The 16625-nt window shown below is 34.7% G+C and overlaps 1 protein-coding gene across 1 annotated transcript in view; it reads right to left on the minus strand.

Annotated features, from left to right (window-relative positions):
* LOC122805961 (renin-like) overlaps positions 1 to 16625 on the minus strand; it is a 109244-nt gene that overhangs the window by 4710 nt on the left and 87909 nt on the right. Inside the window, exons 7-8 of the mRNA XM_044076202.1 lie at positions 15261 to 15405; positions 1728 to 1826 (exon numbers count right to left, since the gene is read on the minus strand). Of these exons, the coding sequence (XP_043932137.1) occupies positions 1728 to 1826; positions 15261 to 15405 (244 nt within the window). The remainder of the gene's footprint in view (positions 1 to 1727; positions 1827 to 15260; positions 15406 to 16625) is intronic.

A 16625-nucleotide genomic window follows, 5' to 3' on the forward strand; every position in this document is an offset into this window, starting at 1 on the left:
TCACACCTCTTTAAATTATTTGCACCAAGCATTCAATTACCAGGAAAAATAAACCTGATAATAGCAGATGTCCCTACTGAGTCCCAATTCTCATTTCTATTTCATCCAATAATTCTTTACCTCCCCTAATTTTGGAATACGGCTGTGTCCAAACAAATAAAACACTGCTTCTATTGCCCTTTCTATTGTATACACTCACACCTCTTTAAATTATTTGCACCAAGCATTCAATTACCAGGAAAAATAAACCTGATAATAGCAGATGTCCCTACTGAGTCCCAATTCTCATTTCTATTTCATCCAATAATCCCCATTTATAAAAAGTTTAAGGGATCCCGTATAGAGTAGCTATGTCTTGGGTTCACCTCCATTACTTTTTGCATCAATTCCCATGGCACACAAAATATTTTTGCATATCCTAAGTTTGCACACTCAATCATGTTTCTGAGAAATGAGTAGTTCTAATACTCTTCATTTGTAGAGTAGGATCATGCTTTGCAACCATATTAGTTTTCTCAGCAGCATCACTTTTATATATTCAGGACTGAGCCATGAAGGTATATGACCTGTGTGTGGTTCCACTATTAAAAGGGTACTGGCTGAGTAAACAAATGCAACAAATTAATTGATGAACTACATTAAATACTGAATGAAGTATAGAGATGTTTTCCTATTGATTTTGGCCATTTTCACAGTGACCTTGTTGGGACTTGGCAGAAAAAACTCAATAGTTGGAAGGAAAAAAAAACTTAACACACAAGTAACTTCATGATACAAGAAGTAACCCTCCCATAATGCTAATACAAAAATTCAGCATGTGGACTTCCGTTTAATATGTAAAAATTCTGCCATGGACACATCCATTATTTTATTCTTCCAGTAAAACCTGGGGCTTCAGTGGTCTTCACAGGAAGCTGAATTATGCGTTGCATCACATCGGTGAAATAAACACCGATTTCACTGTCAGGAGCTTTTTTCTTAACATCTCTTTTGTGCATGGCAGTTATTTTACTGTGCACAATTCTTTGACTTCTAAGGTGTGCATATCCATTTGACCCGTAACCATAAATGGTACTGAAAAGCAAGTGTTACATAAGTCTGACTCTTAACTGAAATCGTACTGAAAGGCAAGGGTATGGAATCCACTGATTCTCAACTGTAAGTGGTACTGAAGGTAAAGGAGTCCCTAATGATCTGATTCTTAACTAAAATGAAAGGGATGAGGTCTGTAAACACTTGACACCTAATTATAAAGGATACTGAAAGGCAAGGGGAGATTAATCATTTGATCTGTTATCATAAATGACACTAAAATACAAGGAATGCATAAATTAAAAGGCAAGAGGTGTACAACTATTTGATTACTAACCCTAAATAGGGTTGAATGATATCGGAAGGCAAGGCATGCATAACTGTCTGACTCCTAATCATAAGTGGTGCTGAAGGGAAAATAATTCCTTACTATCTGGCAACTATAAATATTACTGAGAGGCAAGGTTTGTGTAACTGTCAGACTCCTAGCTGTAAATGGTCCTGAATGATGAAGGACGCCTAACTCTCTGGCTCCTGACCAAAACTGAATACTAATAGGCAAGCAGTGCAGGTGTGTGTCATTCTCCAGGGAGTAAGAATTTTATATACATTACAATCGACTTGCTGACCTGCTTGGTTTGTGTCTGTAAAACAAGAAATAGGTGATTCAAACTGCAGAAGCTCAAAAACCTTACCTTTAATATGTAGTTTTCTCCTGTTAGCATGAAGTCCTTGCCCCCGAGGTGGAAGGAAATGCTGGGCATTGTATCAATTCTTCCACAATCTACAAGGTACTGCGTGTGAGGGAGAGAAAAATGAATGGTGGAATATCATCTTATACTGACATTTAAAGCATGTTTCTATAAAATGTGGTAATTCACAAAGCTTGCATTAACCTTTTTATACTGATCTGGAAGCCACACTAAGATGCAAACATCATTTTGTATAATAACAAAACCATACATTTAGCATGCTAAATCATTTTACTGAGACCCTGAAGCTTCACTGCATATGTATTCATGGGGTCTATATTACATTCTCTAAAGCCGACAATGTTGAATCTGAGGGGGTGCTTGGGGGCTTGCCCCCCTGCCTACACCGTTTAGTTTTTTTTATTGTTATTTTTTTCTGAACATTCGATGTTTTAACAGTTCGATCACTAAAGGTCGACCTTTAGTGATTCGAACTGTTAAATATTCGATGTTCTAATATAGACCCTATTCATGTTGGTACAAAACTAGATACAATTCTGCATGCAGCTATACTTAAAAAATACTTCAGATAAAAATCATTAAAATAATAACTATGATTTGGTTATCAAGTAAAACAGTTTCACAACATGAGAATGTAAACTATTGTATTTCAAAATAAATGCTTCATTCGTAGAGTAATAATTTCCAGCCTCCTTACTTTCACCTATTATTTTAAACTTGAAAAAGTGTTTTTCTCCTGCCACTTTTTAATAATGAAGCTGATTGGCACCTTTCACAAAACTGTTGAAAGTGAGTGTGTGTGTGTGTGTGTGTGTGTGTGTGTGTGTGTGTGTGTGTGTGTGTGTGTGTGTGTGTGTGTGTGTGTGTGTGTGTGTGTCTATAAACAAGACGTGTAGACATAAGGATGAAGCATTTTACAATTTGATTAAAAGGAATGTCAAGAGCTCTGGGCTAATCTGAATATAATAATGCCAACCAAAAAGACTGAATCAGTTATACTAAGCAGGACAGATTTTGCATTATAACATTGTTCTTCGTTCAGTTATCTAATCTGCTATTTTATTTCAGTCATTTAGTGACATTGAGCTTATCATGAAGGGCGTTTGTCTATTTTTTTTGATGCAACCTTTTAATGCCTACCAAAGTTGTACAAATATTTAAGAAATCTACTTGTCAGGCCCATCATCAAAAGAATGTAATGGATATCAGGAAAAAGGTAAGGCAGTTAATACATGTTTAGTGAAATATATATGGTTATATTAGATTCATGTATTTGGGGCACTGCTCAACTGTGAATCTGTATATATGTATAAGTTTCAGTGGATATCCGACTATTTTAAGGTAACTCTTGATGTTAAATCTTCATGCACAGGTATTTAGCATGGCATAACATATAAATACAAGACTATTATTTGGGCATAAACTCACAAGTTGTTAGTAATGTGAAGTTGTGTTGTATTGTCTGCAAAATAATAATAATAGTAATATATATATATATATATATATATATATATATATATATATATATATATATATATATATATATAAATGATGGAGCATGCAGGCTACACTCCAAAATCTGCAACAATATATAGTTCCTGTGCATATCCCACTAGAGTGTGTCCTGAAACAGAGACTGAATGGCAGAAAGAATGGACTTTTACATATCAAGTCTGAGATGGCCATTTCCCTGGAATATTCTGTTTTCTCTGAGGTATGGTGATCTCATAGTTGCTATATGTAAGTTTGGAATGTGCAGAGGGGGCTTGCCCCCCTGCAAAAAGAAGTTTAAAGGAGAAGAGTTATGTTCTAGATTTGTTCTCCTAGATTTGTGATCTATTTTTTTAAGTCTGCCAGCACTCAGATTTTTGAGTGCCGGGATTTCAGTAGGGAGCTGTATAACTATTGTAATGCGTCTTTAAAGCTGTTGAGTGCTAAAGCACACAGGACAGCCACCACAGATCAGAAACAGAAAGCCACACAAGAAAAAAGCAAAAAATGTGGCAGAGTGTAGTGTTTAATACTTTCTAAAGTAATTGGTTGATCAGAAGTATACACTGCTACTGGTTGCTGTCTTTGTGCAATGTTAAGCCTCTGACAGCTTTAAAGGCTGTAAGCACTTCATGTCTAAACTTTTTTTCTCAAACGCATTCATTGAACAAGCTAAAACTTCATGCACTACAAAAATTATGATCGGTGGTGGTGCTGCGGTAGCGTTGTCGCCTCACAGTAAGACGTTGTCCCGTTCGATTCTCAGCTAGAGCATCTTCTGTATGGAGACATGCATGAATGGGCGTACCTTCATTGAAGGTTGTGCATCAGAGCTGGCAACTCGGCATGTAAAATCTGCTGCCAATCATTAGCGGACCGGAGTTCCGCTGTGGTGACCCCTAACCGGAAAAAGCCAAAAGATGCAACAAAAGTAGGAAAGGCTTCTCAAACACATCTACAGGCTTGTTTTCAGTATGTCCAAGGGACAGACAGAACTTAAATAAGCTTTATTAGCTTTTTGCAGTGTATTATTACTGACTACAATAAAAAGTAGGGAAGTAAGTACCAGGTTACATGAAATATTGATTATACCATAGTTCATATACCATTTACATAAAAGCACATGGACAGTAAAAGAAGAGGCACCTGCCATTGTTCACCCTAGGGAGATGGCCTTTGCTTTGTAAGGCCACCTACTAAGCTGCAAATGCAATGCTAAAATAATGAAGATTATCAAAGTTAGGGTGCAACATTTGTCCGATGTATTTGGCTCACGAATTTGAACACACTTTCAGTTGTATATGGTAACATTGTAATGCACAGCTATTACAATTATAGGTCATTGACACGTGGAAATTTTGCAATTGTTCTAGAAGAGATTAGTTTGCATGATGAAAACAAGCTCTTTTGGCACTGCCTGCCACAGGAAATAGCAGTTGTAGCAACGTATGAAATGTTGTGCTTAATGTACTCATGAAAAATTTAAATGAAATGGCTGTGTTTTAAGCAATTTTTTTAAACTACTCAAAAATGATAGTGGTACAAAGTGAAATATAGGCATTTCTTTTATTAATTGTAGTCATTTTAGAATATGAGCTCATTAACTATTCAGTATCCTTGGCAAATAGCTGTTAATTGGAGGGTTGTGCATGCATCATGGTATTATGTGATATGATTGTGTTGAGATAAAAAGCAAACAATTTAACATGGTCATTTTACTTACACGTGGAATGTTAACAAAATGGTTACCTTATGGACATTTGTTGAAATGTTCCTAGAGAAGCAGTAACTTTTTTAGTTTATAAAAAAAATCGTTAAGCTTGTATTGGCTTATACTTTAAAGAGAGAGATACAATGATTATGATGATTTCTTGGGGTCTAGGAAGGTAGCAGTCTATAAAAGTGACAAATGTAATGAGCGATGGGTTAAAGTAAAAGTGGTGAGTAGGTGATGGTACGATAAATGGGGATAACGTCTCTGTGTTCCAAAACACAGCATTAGGTGGTGAGGTAATGGCTAGTCACTGCTCTATAAAGGTGAGTAAGCATGTATGCTAGTGATAAAAGAAAACCACACTTGGGCAATGCACTTATTTCTAGGACTTAAGCTGTGGAATTGGTAAGCCACCACTGTACATTAACTAGGACAGTAAATATAAAGGGTTTTGATATATCAGCCATTGTCTTTTCCACTGGTTTTGGTAAAGAATGTGATGTGCTTAGTCAGCAGATGGTATGCCTTTGTTTTGCAGAATGAAGATGCAGTTGTGGTTCATTTCAGGATAGCACTACAAGAATGGGCTACTGGTAGTGACCCTGTGCAGAAGAGCAGGCTTTGGGCTCTCTGACAGTAATGCCTACATTTTGTGTGTGGATGTGTACATGTGTGTACATGCATTCATGATAGCATTGGTTTTCTTAAATGACTTATTGAGGTGTGTGTGCGTGTGCGTGTGTGCGTGTGCGTGTGCATGTGTGTGTGTGTGTGTGTGTGTGTGTGTGTGTGTGTGTGTGTGTGTGTGTGTGTGTGTTTGTGTGTATGTCTGGAAAATATAAAGTTCTTAGACATGCAGCATTTTTTTTTCATTTCGTTTGTGTTCTAGCTGGATTGATTTGCAGAAAAAAGAATGTGGTGCTATACGCTCATCATTATTTCACAGATGAGGCACTATATCCTTATTACTGATATACAGCACTGCTTGTTAAAACCAATAGCTATCAAACATAAGCCTGACAGAAAGGGTTTTGGGAGGAAATAGCAATCCCAAATAGATGTTGTGAGACACCCATCTTGATGTCCATGATATGGCAACAATGCAGACTTCAGCCCTCCTATATGACAGATAACTAGTGTAACCTTTACAAACTCCCTTGTGTTTCATGAGAATGAGATGCACCGACTTCTGTTTGAGAAGTCAGCTTATGCAGCAGTTCAGTGAGATATCTTAGCCTTCCAGACCCCCATTTATTGTCATTATCATGAAGACAAGTAAGAGAAGCACACCTACTGAGTAATGATGTTAAGGTCATTACTAGAAGTTACCCAGGACATTCTGACTTAATAATGATTTAAATATGGAAATGGACAGTTTATGCTCTTTATTGTAAGCATTAGACTAACAAAGGGAAGACCAGAGCTGTAATATATGGTACATGGTAAATTTGCTGTGGTTTCACATGACTGGATAATGCACTAAAGAATCCACTAGTGAAAGGTTTCCCATGTACAGATACGCAGAGCTTGTATCATACTGCCACATCTATTTTTTTTTTCCAAAATCTCTATTTCAATTTTCTTTTTTCAAATAATAACAACAATACGGTAACTCAAAAACACAAATAAACAACACAAATACCTTTCTAAAGAAAACAGACAACAATCTCATTCCAAGAAAATTATATACACACACACACACACACACACACATATATACATATATATATATATATATATATATATATATATATATATATATACAATATATACACAAGAAGTCACTACATCGTCAAGTAAAGTATGAGAATACTTATGTTCATTTGGTCTCATAAGGGATAGTTAGAAAGGGGATAGTCTATATATAAAGTAAAAATAGAAATTTGACCATTTATTTGTATGTTTAGGGAAAATATCTAGTTACACATATACTAAGAAAAAGGAGATAATGCAAGAAAGACTGGTTATACTACATTCATTTCTGATTTAAAGGTTAGCTTTTCATGACAATTTGTAGGCAAATTTTATTTGTCAAGAATTATATTTAGCAAGTAACCCCAATATTTTTGGTAATAGCATTTGTTTTTTGTTTTTGAATAAATTAATTTGTGAGATGAGATATATTTGATAGCAAGATTGCTAAAATTTTCCCATGTAATTGGTGACATGACATTCCAATTCTTTGTAATAAAGAATTTAATAAGGGCACACATAGTAATAAAGACATGTTTTAATATTTTTGGGAGTTGATTGATATTAATGTACAATATAGCTGCTCCCAAGTAAGGGTTGATTTTTCATATCCCATCTTCTCTAATCTTACTCTCAAGGAACACCATAAGCTGTGTATTTTAGTACAGTTCCATATGACATGTAAAATATCAGCTGCTTGATCTGGATAATGGGGGCATATAGGCGAAAAGTTAGGATTTAATTTATTTAATTTAGATAAGGTATAATATAGATTGTTATTTACCATAATTTGTGTATATAACAGCTTCTTGAAAGGAAGGAATTTGATTGTATTTTCAATGGCTAGTTTCTTATTTTCTTCAGTCAGTGATTGATTTTTCGTTTGCCAATAGTTTGAAAATAATAAAGAATTCTGATGTTTTGCACTCATTACAATTTTATAAGTCCTAGAAATTGCTTTCCCTTTAATCGCAAGATTTTCAAGTATTAATTTAACTAAATCTATGTTCTGTAAGTCAGTGTATATTTGTGAGAATTTGGCATTTATAAGATGATGAAGTTGGTTAAGTATAATACTGTATTTCATAGGAAGTTTGAGTTCAAGTCTCATTTGCCCCGTGTTAGAGTCTTTCCATTGGTCTATATCCCATATTGTGTAATCTTTTATCAGGGGGTAGTTTGTTAGATTTACTGGTTTATTATTTATTAGTAAATTAGGATTCAGGTGTAATGGTTGTATAAGGGCAAAAGCGTCAGCTAATTGCAATGATTTAAATAGTTTCTGTGTTGTAAGAATCATGTTTTTAATTAGTGGGTGTAAATTCTTCGTGCATATGCTAGCCAGGTTTAAATTCAAGAATGGTAAGGATGTGATATTACAGCCAAGGGATTTCAACTGTTCATACCAGATTTTGGTCCACTGGGGTGTCCAAGTATTTATATATGAGTCATAGTTTATTATTTGTATTAGTCTGTATACAGTAATTATACTATAGTAAAGCTTAAAATCAGGTAACCCCAATCCCCCCTTATCTTTGGCGAGTACAAGTTTTGCATATTTAATTCTGGTAGATTTGGGATACCATAAGAATCTTGATATAGCTTTTTCCATGGCAAGGAAGAAATTTTGGGGAATATTTGAAAAGGTAGCATTTAATTGAAAGAGTATTCTTGGTAGAAAATTCATCTTGACAACACTAGCTTTTGACAGTAGAGACATATTAATGTTCTTCCATCTATCCATATCGTTTTGAATACTAGTCCATGTAGTTAGTAGGTTATTGTTTATAATATCTTTGAAGTCTGAAGTAAATATTATTCCTAGATATTTTATCTGGTAATTTATTTTGATCTCACTCATAGGAAAGTACAATTCTTTATGCCCTATAGGATTGAGGGGAAATATGCATGACTTGTTTAAATTTAAATTATAATTTGAGACTGCCACATCTTTTAAAATGAATTTAAAAGTGTGACTACTTATAACATGTTATACTCCATATAAGCCACGTAAGATCCTTTTTCCTTAATTTATAAATGAAGAATGCATTAAAACTCCAATCTAGCAACCTACCTGCACACTTGGGAATTTGGTTCATGGAACACTGATACCAAGATAATACTCTTGAACCATTAGAAAAACATACTGTTATAGAACATGATTTCATACTATATAACTTTATTTTTTTAATATTCAACAAAATGGGGTACCTTTTTAACATTCTAAGAGACTTTTTAAAACATCAGTCCCTAACATTATTTCATTTTTATTTAGTATATTTTAAGTTATAAATTAGCTTATAACAAATCAGGTAGGCTAGTTGACTGTTTCCCCAATATTTCCCTAAATTAACTTCTGACACTTGTTGTACTTAACTGTGTATCTATGCACATCTGTGTTGACCCAGTTAACAAAATCTAAAAGTGAGGTTTTCTGTGAAAGTATTTTTACTTCCACTCAAATAATATATTTAATTCTTGCAGATTCATTGATTCTATGTAATAGCAAATGAAATAATGAAATAACTAATATGTGATATTAGTTATTTCTTAATATGGGTTGGGAGGGTGGCCTAATGGTTAAGGTGTTTGCCTTACAAACACAAGGTACAGGGTTTGAATCTCACAGGGGATAATTGGCTAGGCTTAAAATGGCTTGCAAGGGCAGTTAGCCTAGTACTAACCTATGAACCTATGAAATAGGAAGCCTCACACTGACATCTAATAGGGCAATATTCTGTCCATTTATTAAAAAATAATTACTGTGTATTCATGTTTAATAATCAATCATCAACCATGAAAAAGGAAATAATCAAGCACTTTAAAGTGCTACTAACAATTGCACCTCTCAATAATGTTTAATTTTCTGAAATCTAAAGTATGATCTCCTTATTTTTATAGACTGCTTCAATAAAGTGAATGTAATAAACCTATATTGATAAATATATGTACTATTTTCCAGATTACTCCCCAAGTATGAAATCATTAATTTAGTATTTGGGTTGTAGCCCACATTAAGCTGATTAGATTTATGGTCATATGCAGAACCTGACCCGAAGTTGACATGTGATGTACATCTAACGATGCAATGGTCATTTTCTTTTAAAAGCCTACCAAAGTAAACTACACGTGACTTTCTGGTCCAATTATTTTAGCAATGCATGTCAGTCCATTTATTTGTAGGTTGATTGGTAATTCTTTCATTTCTTTCGGGATAAAGGTTTTTCAGTAGGTAAAAGATGCCATTACAACACACATTTTCCTTTTTAAAAAATGTCAGTTGTGTGGATAGTAAATGAAGCATCATAATATCAAAGCTATTTAAATCTTTGTATTTAAGAACTTTAAAAATGAAACATAAACTGTAGGAAATCTCCATTTAGAACGTATATATGTATTTCAGAACCAGCATTTTCTTGAATGGCTTTTTTTTATGATGACTAAGATTTCAAACAGCTCAATTAATTTCAAGCTTCAATTGTGATGTTATTGAATATACATGAAGATCCTCAATTGTGTAATATAAAACTGAAACAGTTTTGCAAAAGTGTAAATGGCAATCTCATTGGCATTCATTTTAATAAATGAAACTGAATTGTGAGATCAGAGCGATGCCACTTTGTCTTTTTTTTTTTTTTTTTGTAATAAAGTGCCTGCATTTCTGACTGTTAGATATGTTTTGTAGATTTAAAAAAAAGTTTTAGTATGCCATTAGGAAAGTGCAGATTTCTATTTGTTTTCATTATATATTCTAAAATATTAATAAACGCATATATTATATTACTAATGTCTTCCAATACATAATAATGTTTTTTTGATTTTATTCACATCATTTTGTTTCCTTTTCTATCCCAAATAATGGTATCTCTTTGTATAAAAATGGAAATTTGTTAAAATGAGACATGAATTACAATTTAAGAGACTCTTATTTTCTCTATAATACTTTTAAGGTATATAATGGGGAACAGTAATGCCAAGATGAGTTTCTCTGGCAGGGCTTGTACCTGCCATACCCCTGGGACTTTAATCAGTTCCAACAGCACTGTATCTGAGAGAAAAAATACTTCCTTTTATGTAAGAAAAAAAAAAAGCAAAAAACTTATAAATATTTATGTTGCTATACTTAAAACTTAATGCATTCCTTTTCAAGAACTTAAAAGTGCTCACCTCACAAATTGAGTACCACTGTACATGGCAATTCTGATATACATTTTTGACTGCCTATCAAGTCATCAAGACTAGCTTTAAAGGTAATCAAAATAATGTTTTCTATGACCTGTAGAGGTAGCAAATTCATTAATCATAAAGGACTGATCCTTTAATTTTTTTAATATTTCTATTTCTTTAAACTTTGGATTTTTTCCTAGGTTTCATTTACTGACAAATTTGCTATAATTTAACCATACATGTATTACAACTAATTAACGATAAAACATATTAATATTGTAAGTATTTTTCTTAGTATAAAAAATAATTTTGAATATCTAAGTTCCTGGTGCCAGAAAAAAATTCTTGTCACATCACTCAACTAATTCCTGTTGTTTATCCAGAGGTTAAGTGATTTGTCATTTCAAAAGTTTTAATGATTGTTAAACATAACAGCGTCCTTTTTTTATTCCTCCTGATACCGACTTAATACCTACCACATTCTCTTCCCCCTTTATTGTTCTACCTGTTAACAACTTTCTTCAAATGGTTTATACTCTTTCCAAACTCAAGGAGCACTAGCTCCATTGTTCCTGATAGTGTTCCAGACTGTTTACAAATATAAAAACTGCATAGTCCAAACTCTCCAAATCTGTTTAACCTTAGTCTCTCCATAGGCTATATACCTGAAACTCGGAAAAAGGCTGCAAATGTCCCCCTCCACAAGAACAGTCATAAAACATACCATGGAAACAATAGGCTCGTCAGTCTCACAAGCATTACCTGTAAACTACTATCACTGAATAAACTGACAGCTACATAACTGACTACCAGACCTTCAACACTAATAAATTTGGATTTGTAAAGATAGGTCATATTTGGTGAACCTAGCCAGTCATTTTTTTGGCAAGATTGTAGAGGCTTTTCTTGATGACCTGACTATCCATAATGCCTATCTTGAACTTGCTAATACATTTGACACCTACTTGCACAGTTATCATAAACAAACAATTTAGTCTTAGCATTAACACTTACATTGTCTGCTGGATTGCTAATTGACTTATGGGCTGAATTTGTATCGTCCATATAGATTAAATCTGCTCTAACTGCAGAAAGCATCAGTAGCACATCTCACGAGGTTCAGCCTTGGGTTCTCCCCCATTTGGCATTTACTACTAAGAGAAAATCAGCCATCAAAGGACTATGGATAACCAAGTTTGCAGATGACAACATATTAGCTGCTGTTGTCATCTCACTGCTAATATAACTAAATTATTCAGTAAGGCCTAGATCAGACTTAAGTACAGCATAGTTACCTTTTGTAAGATCCCTATCCCTTTATCTCATCATATCACGATCCCTATCCCTTTATCTCATCATATCACGATCCCTATCCCTTTATCTCATCATATCACGATCCCTATCCCTTTATCTCATCATATCACGATCCCTATCCCTTTATCTCATCATATCACGATCCCTATCCCTTTATCTCATCATATCACGATCCCTATCCCTTTATCTCATCATATCACGATCCCTATCCCTTTATCTCATCATATCACGATCCCTATCCCTTTATCTCATCATATCACTGGTATTACTGGTAAAATAGTCCACATTATTGAAGACCTTCACACTCATGTTGAAAATAAGCTTTTAACTGTGGCCAGAAAGTTGTCCTGCCTTGCCGACCATATCTGTTATGGCAACTCCTCTTGGTACAAGGATGCCCTTGTCTCACTTTCCTGATTTACTGCTGTGTTATCAGACTCATGATTGAATACACTGCCTTATTTGGCATGTACCTATATAAGCACCTTGTATGACTTGAAAGACCCCAAATGCTCCTAACTAGGAAAGCCTATGGTTTACGCTACCCCAACAGTCTCTATTTTTCTACTCATTGTTTTGCACTGAGAGTATTGGCTTGCATTTTATGCTATGAAAGACCCCTTGCTTTTCAACATAGGTCAAACAGCTCAAAGAGTAAGACTAAGATAACAATGCCTACTGGAACGATAGGTTCTTTACACAATCATCACCCACCTTTGGAATAGACTGCCCCTGCACATCAAGCACAGTACCACCCTCAAAAATCTTTAAAGCAGACTCTGTCTACTGCATAGGTAACTGTACATTCATGCCAGGCATTAATACGAATGAGCCCCCATCCTAAGCTAGTCTAGTCTAATCATTGCAAGGATTATATGGTTAAGTGTCTCAAGTACCCTCTAGCTATAATAAGCATGGTAGGACCTTATGAACCTATACAAGTGACCATAGAATAATCTGACCAGAGGAGGAAGTAGAGTGCTTGGACACTTGTATTCGGTGTTGCATATTAAAAGTTTAAAATCAGGCAAATTCAAATGTTTCTTTTGCCAGGTGAGTACATTGTTTCATTAAAATTGTATACCTTTTGACAAATCAGTAACATTCGCTTGTTAGGAAATTGTATACTTTTTTTGAATGTGAATATGTGCTTAATTGTTTTCCTCAGGTGATCAAAACTTATGTCTGAGCAAACACTACAGTACTTTTAAAGGACTATGAAATATGCTTGTAATATTGATTCATTATAATTAGAAACTGTCTCATATAAAGATGGTCAGTCCAGCTTTGGCTTTTCATTTCCCCTGCATCCAGCCAGCTACTCTAATGCAAAGGTTATATGGGTCATAGACTGCCTTTTGCCCTCTGTACCATGGAGCTGGAACTGACTGATGCTGAATGGCAATTGTCACATTTATTTTTCTGTGTATTCTGGGTAACCTGGATCAAATCTGAGTAATGTCACCTGTGATCAGCATTCCCACTGACTTAGCAAACAGCAAAAAGGTAACTAAAGTAGGAAATGTATGTAACTGAGCTAATATAGTTGGAGGGCACTATTCATCGATTAGGTAGCAGCCATTAGAGTGAATATTATTCCTCTGAAACAACCAAAAAAGTATATGTACTTGGTGTGATGGGCCTTATAGCTATAACAATGAAAACCATGGAGTTTAAGAACTGATTCCAGGAGACAGACTTGTGGGACAGATTTCCTCAAAATGTTTTCTGTAACTAGTGCTCTAATAAACAATCTGCTCTTACACCTTTTCTTCGTCAAGTTCTCTGAGTAGTTTCTTCATTATCCTAAATTCTCTGCATCATGGGTTCATGAAATACCTGAAGGGAAATATATTGAAAGACCTGAAGGGAAATGTATTGTATCTAAGATAGCTCCAGAGTTACTTGACCTGTCTCAAGCTCGGAAATCTTATAGATTCATAATTCACAGTTTGTGCAAACTGTGTATTCATCCTTCTCACTCCGAATGGTGGCAAACTGCAAATGATGCCAGCTACTAATTACTATATTTAGATCAAAATACTTTTTAGGAATATGCAGCACTGAAGAAGTACTTCTGTAAGAATTTCTTAAATATCATATTTTTGCACAAATTTGTCTAGAATAAATGCGTACACACAATGATTATAGTTAGCTGTGTGCCAAAGGTATCAGATGTATAGTTAATACTTTGTGTGTGTGTGTAAAATGTACAAACACATTTTTTCAAGCTAGTAAGGCTATGTAGTAGTAAGTGATAAAAGACTGTAATGCTAACATGCAAGTGAATACATTTTGTCCTCTGTCCTTACAATTCAGAATCCATTCTAACTGAACATTAGGTATGGATTATACTTTGCCTAGATTGAATGCCTTGGATAATTCATGATTTAATGACTAGGGCAGAATCTGAGTCATTATTCTGCTATATAATTCTAGTTACTGGAGATGCAGAGACATTATATTTAAAAAAAAAATTAGGAAGTCTTCTGTAGACTCACTAGAAAAGAATGAATATATTTCTCTGAAAAGGAATCTAAATATTTTACAAATATAGCTGGAATTTGTTAATTTAATGTCTTTTTGTCTATGGTCATCTTTGACTAAAACACACCATTTTAATTACCTGGGAGTGGTCACTCTTTGTTATATCAAAGCCTGTTCATCTTTGATGGAGGCTCTCTGACAAATAATTAAAATTTACTCCAAAAGTGTTGTGGCTTCATTGCTTGTTATATAGGGGGGTACAGGTCATCCCCTCCCCTGTATAAATATTGGTGGTGCTTTTTCTCCACATACTTTTTTCGAAGTTTCATTCACTTTTTTATCCTTAATGATTAACTTTAACTAATAGTCTATGATTAAGAAAACTGCATCAGTCTATTTCTCTTACAAAAAAAACCTCTTTGCTAAGTTGATGAATTTCCAAGTTGATCACATTAGTTTGACAGGTACAAGAAGCAGAGCCCCTTCCACTGGGGTATAGAGTGAGGAAAGCAATTCATGTGCAATGCTTGTGCTTTTATGGTTGCTCTGGCATGCTTTGCTTTAGTAAACTAGTCTTGCACCAGCTGTACTACAAATATTTAAACCGCAAAAGCTATATTATAAGATAAGTAGATATTCTTCTTACTTACTTCTCCCTCAGCAAGTTCAGTAGCTCCAATTGTTTTCATCAGGGCGGAGACATAGCCAGCAGGGCCAGTTATAAAGGATGACCCAGTGTCAATGATAGCTGAACAACCATCGGAACAGAATAGCAACTCTACACCAACATATACACTAAGGAAAGACATAAGAAAATAGTCAGCATATAACATAGAGTAATATAATACAGTGAATCATTTAAATTTCTCTTTTCCTTAAAGAGCTGGATTCTAATGAAGCAAAATGTTTCAACTAGGTATGTAAGTCCTTGCTCCTGAAGATTAAGGTCAGTGCAGTTAACACTTTAAGATAATCTGAACACTTTTCATATTTTAAGTTTTATAGTAAGTCACCAGCTGTTAAAATGGAATTTCTTTCTTGACTGTGGTTCATATTGAACACAGCAAGGGCTTAAACAGTGAATATGCAGGTCTGCATACCTGGATACCCAGAGTGACTATTCCTGAGCATGCATGCTTTATAATGCTGTCAAATATGTTCTCTTTATTAATAGTTAAAACTGTTGCTGTCATTCTATACTTTTTTCATATGTATCTTTGGGCCAGAGTCGTAGGCATGGTACACAGTCCATAGGGCTACTGCTCCAGATATTGCATAAAAACAAGGTAAACATAAGTTCAGGATGTCCAGCTTACTCTGGCTAGTGCCAGTATAAGTTTAGTGCACTTAAACTACCTGTGGTGTGCAGGAGCCATGCAAATGATAGGATTACATCAATAGCACTATTAATGCATTATAAAAACAGCCCTACTGAACACCAGGACTGTCACCTAATGCAGCATTACTGCTTACCTGCATCCATCTGCAAAATCATATTGTGTCCCACTGCCATGAATGAACCACTGCTGAATACCACAAATGTCACCTAACATAGCTATGCTGCTCAGATGCAGCCTTCTGCCAAATTACTGTCCCTCATCCACAGTGGGTCCACTACTGAACTCCATGTCTGTTGCCTAACACAGCACCACTGCTCAGATGCAGCCATCTACTAAATCATACTGTGTCCATCTGCCATGAAGAGCCAGCTATATCAGTGAAAGCATCATATGAAATGAAACATTAATAGTTAGCACTAACACAAAACAGCCTGTACCTAACAATATCTAAACGAATGTCCCCTAAACAAAGTAAGCAAAATGTACTTTAAAATCTGCATGATTGAATTCCATTTTTTCTCCAAGCAGCAGCCAGTGTAGACAAAGCAGAAGTAATTACCATTCAACAAGGACTTTACAACAAATACACCTTTAGGGAAATGCATTCTGAACAAAAAAATTATGAAAAAATCAATTTTCACATCCATATGCTTCATGCAAATGAAGGGGTATAAT

Source organism: Protopterus annectens, chromosome 7.part0, assembly GCF_019279795.1.
Source record: "Protopterus annectens isolate FY-2018-M chromosome 7.part0, PAN1.0, whole genome shotgun sequence".
In the NCBI taxonomy this organism is placed as follows: domain Eukaryota; kingdom Metazoa; phylum Chordata; order Ceratodontiformes; family Protopteridae; genus Protopterus; species Protopterus annectens.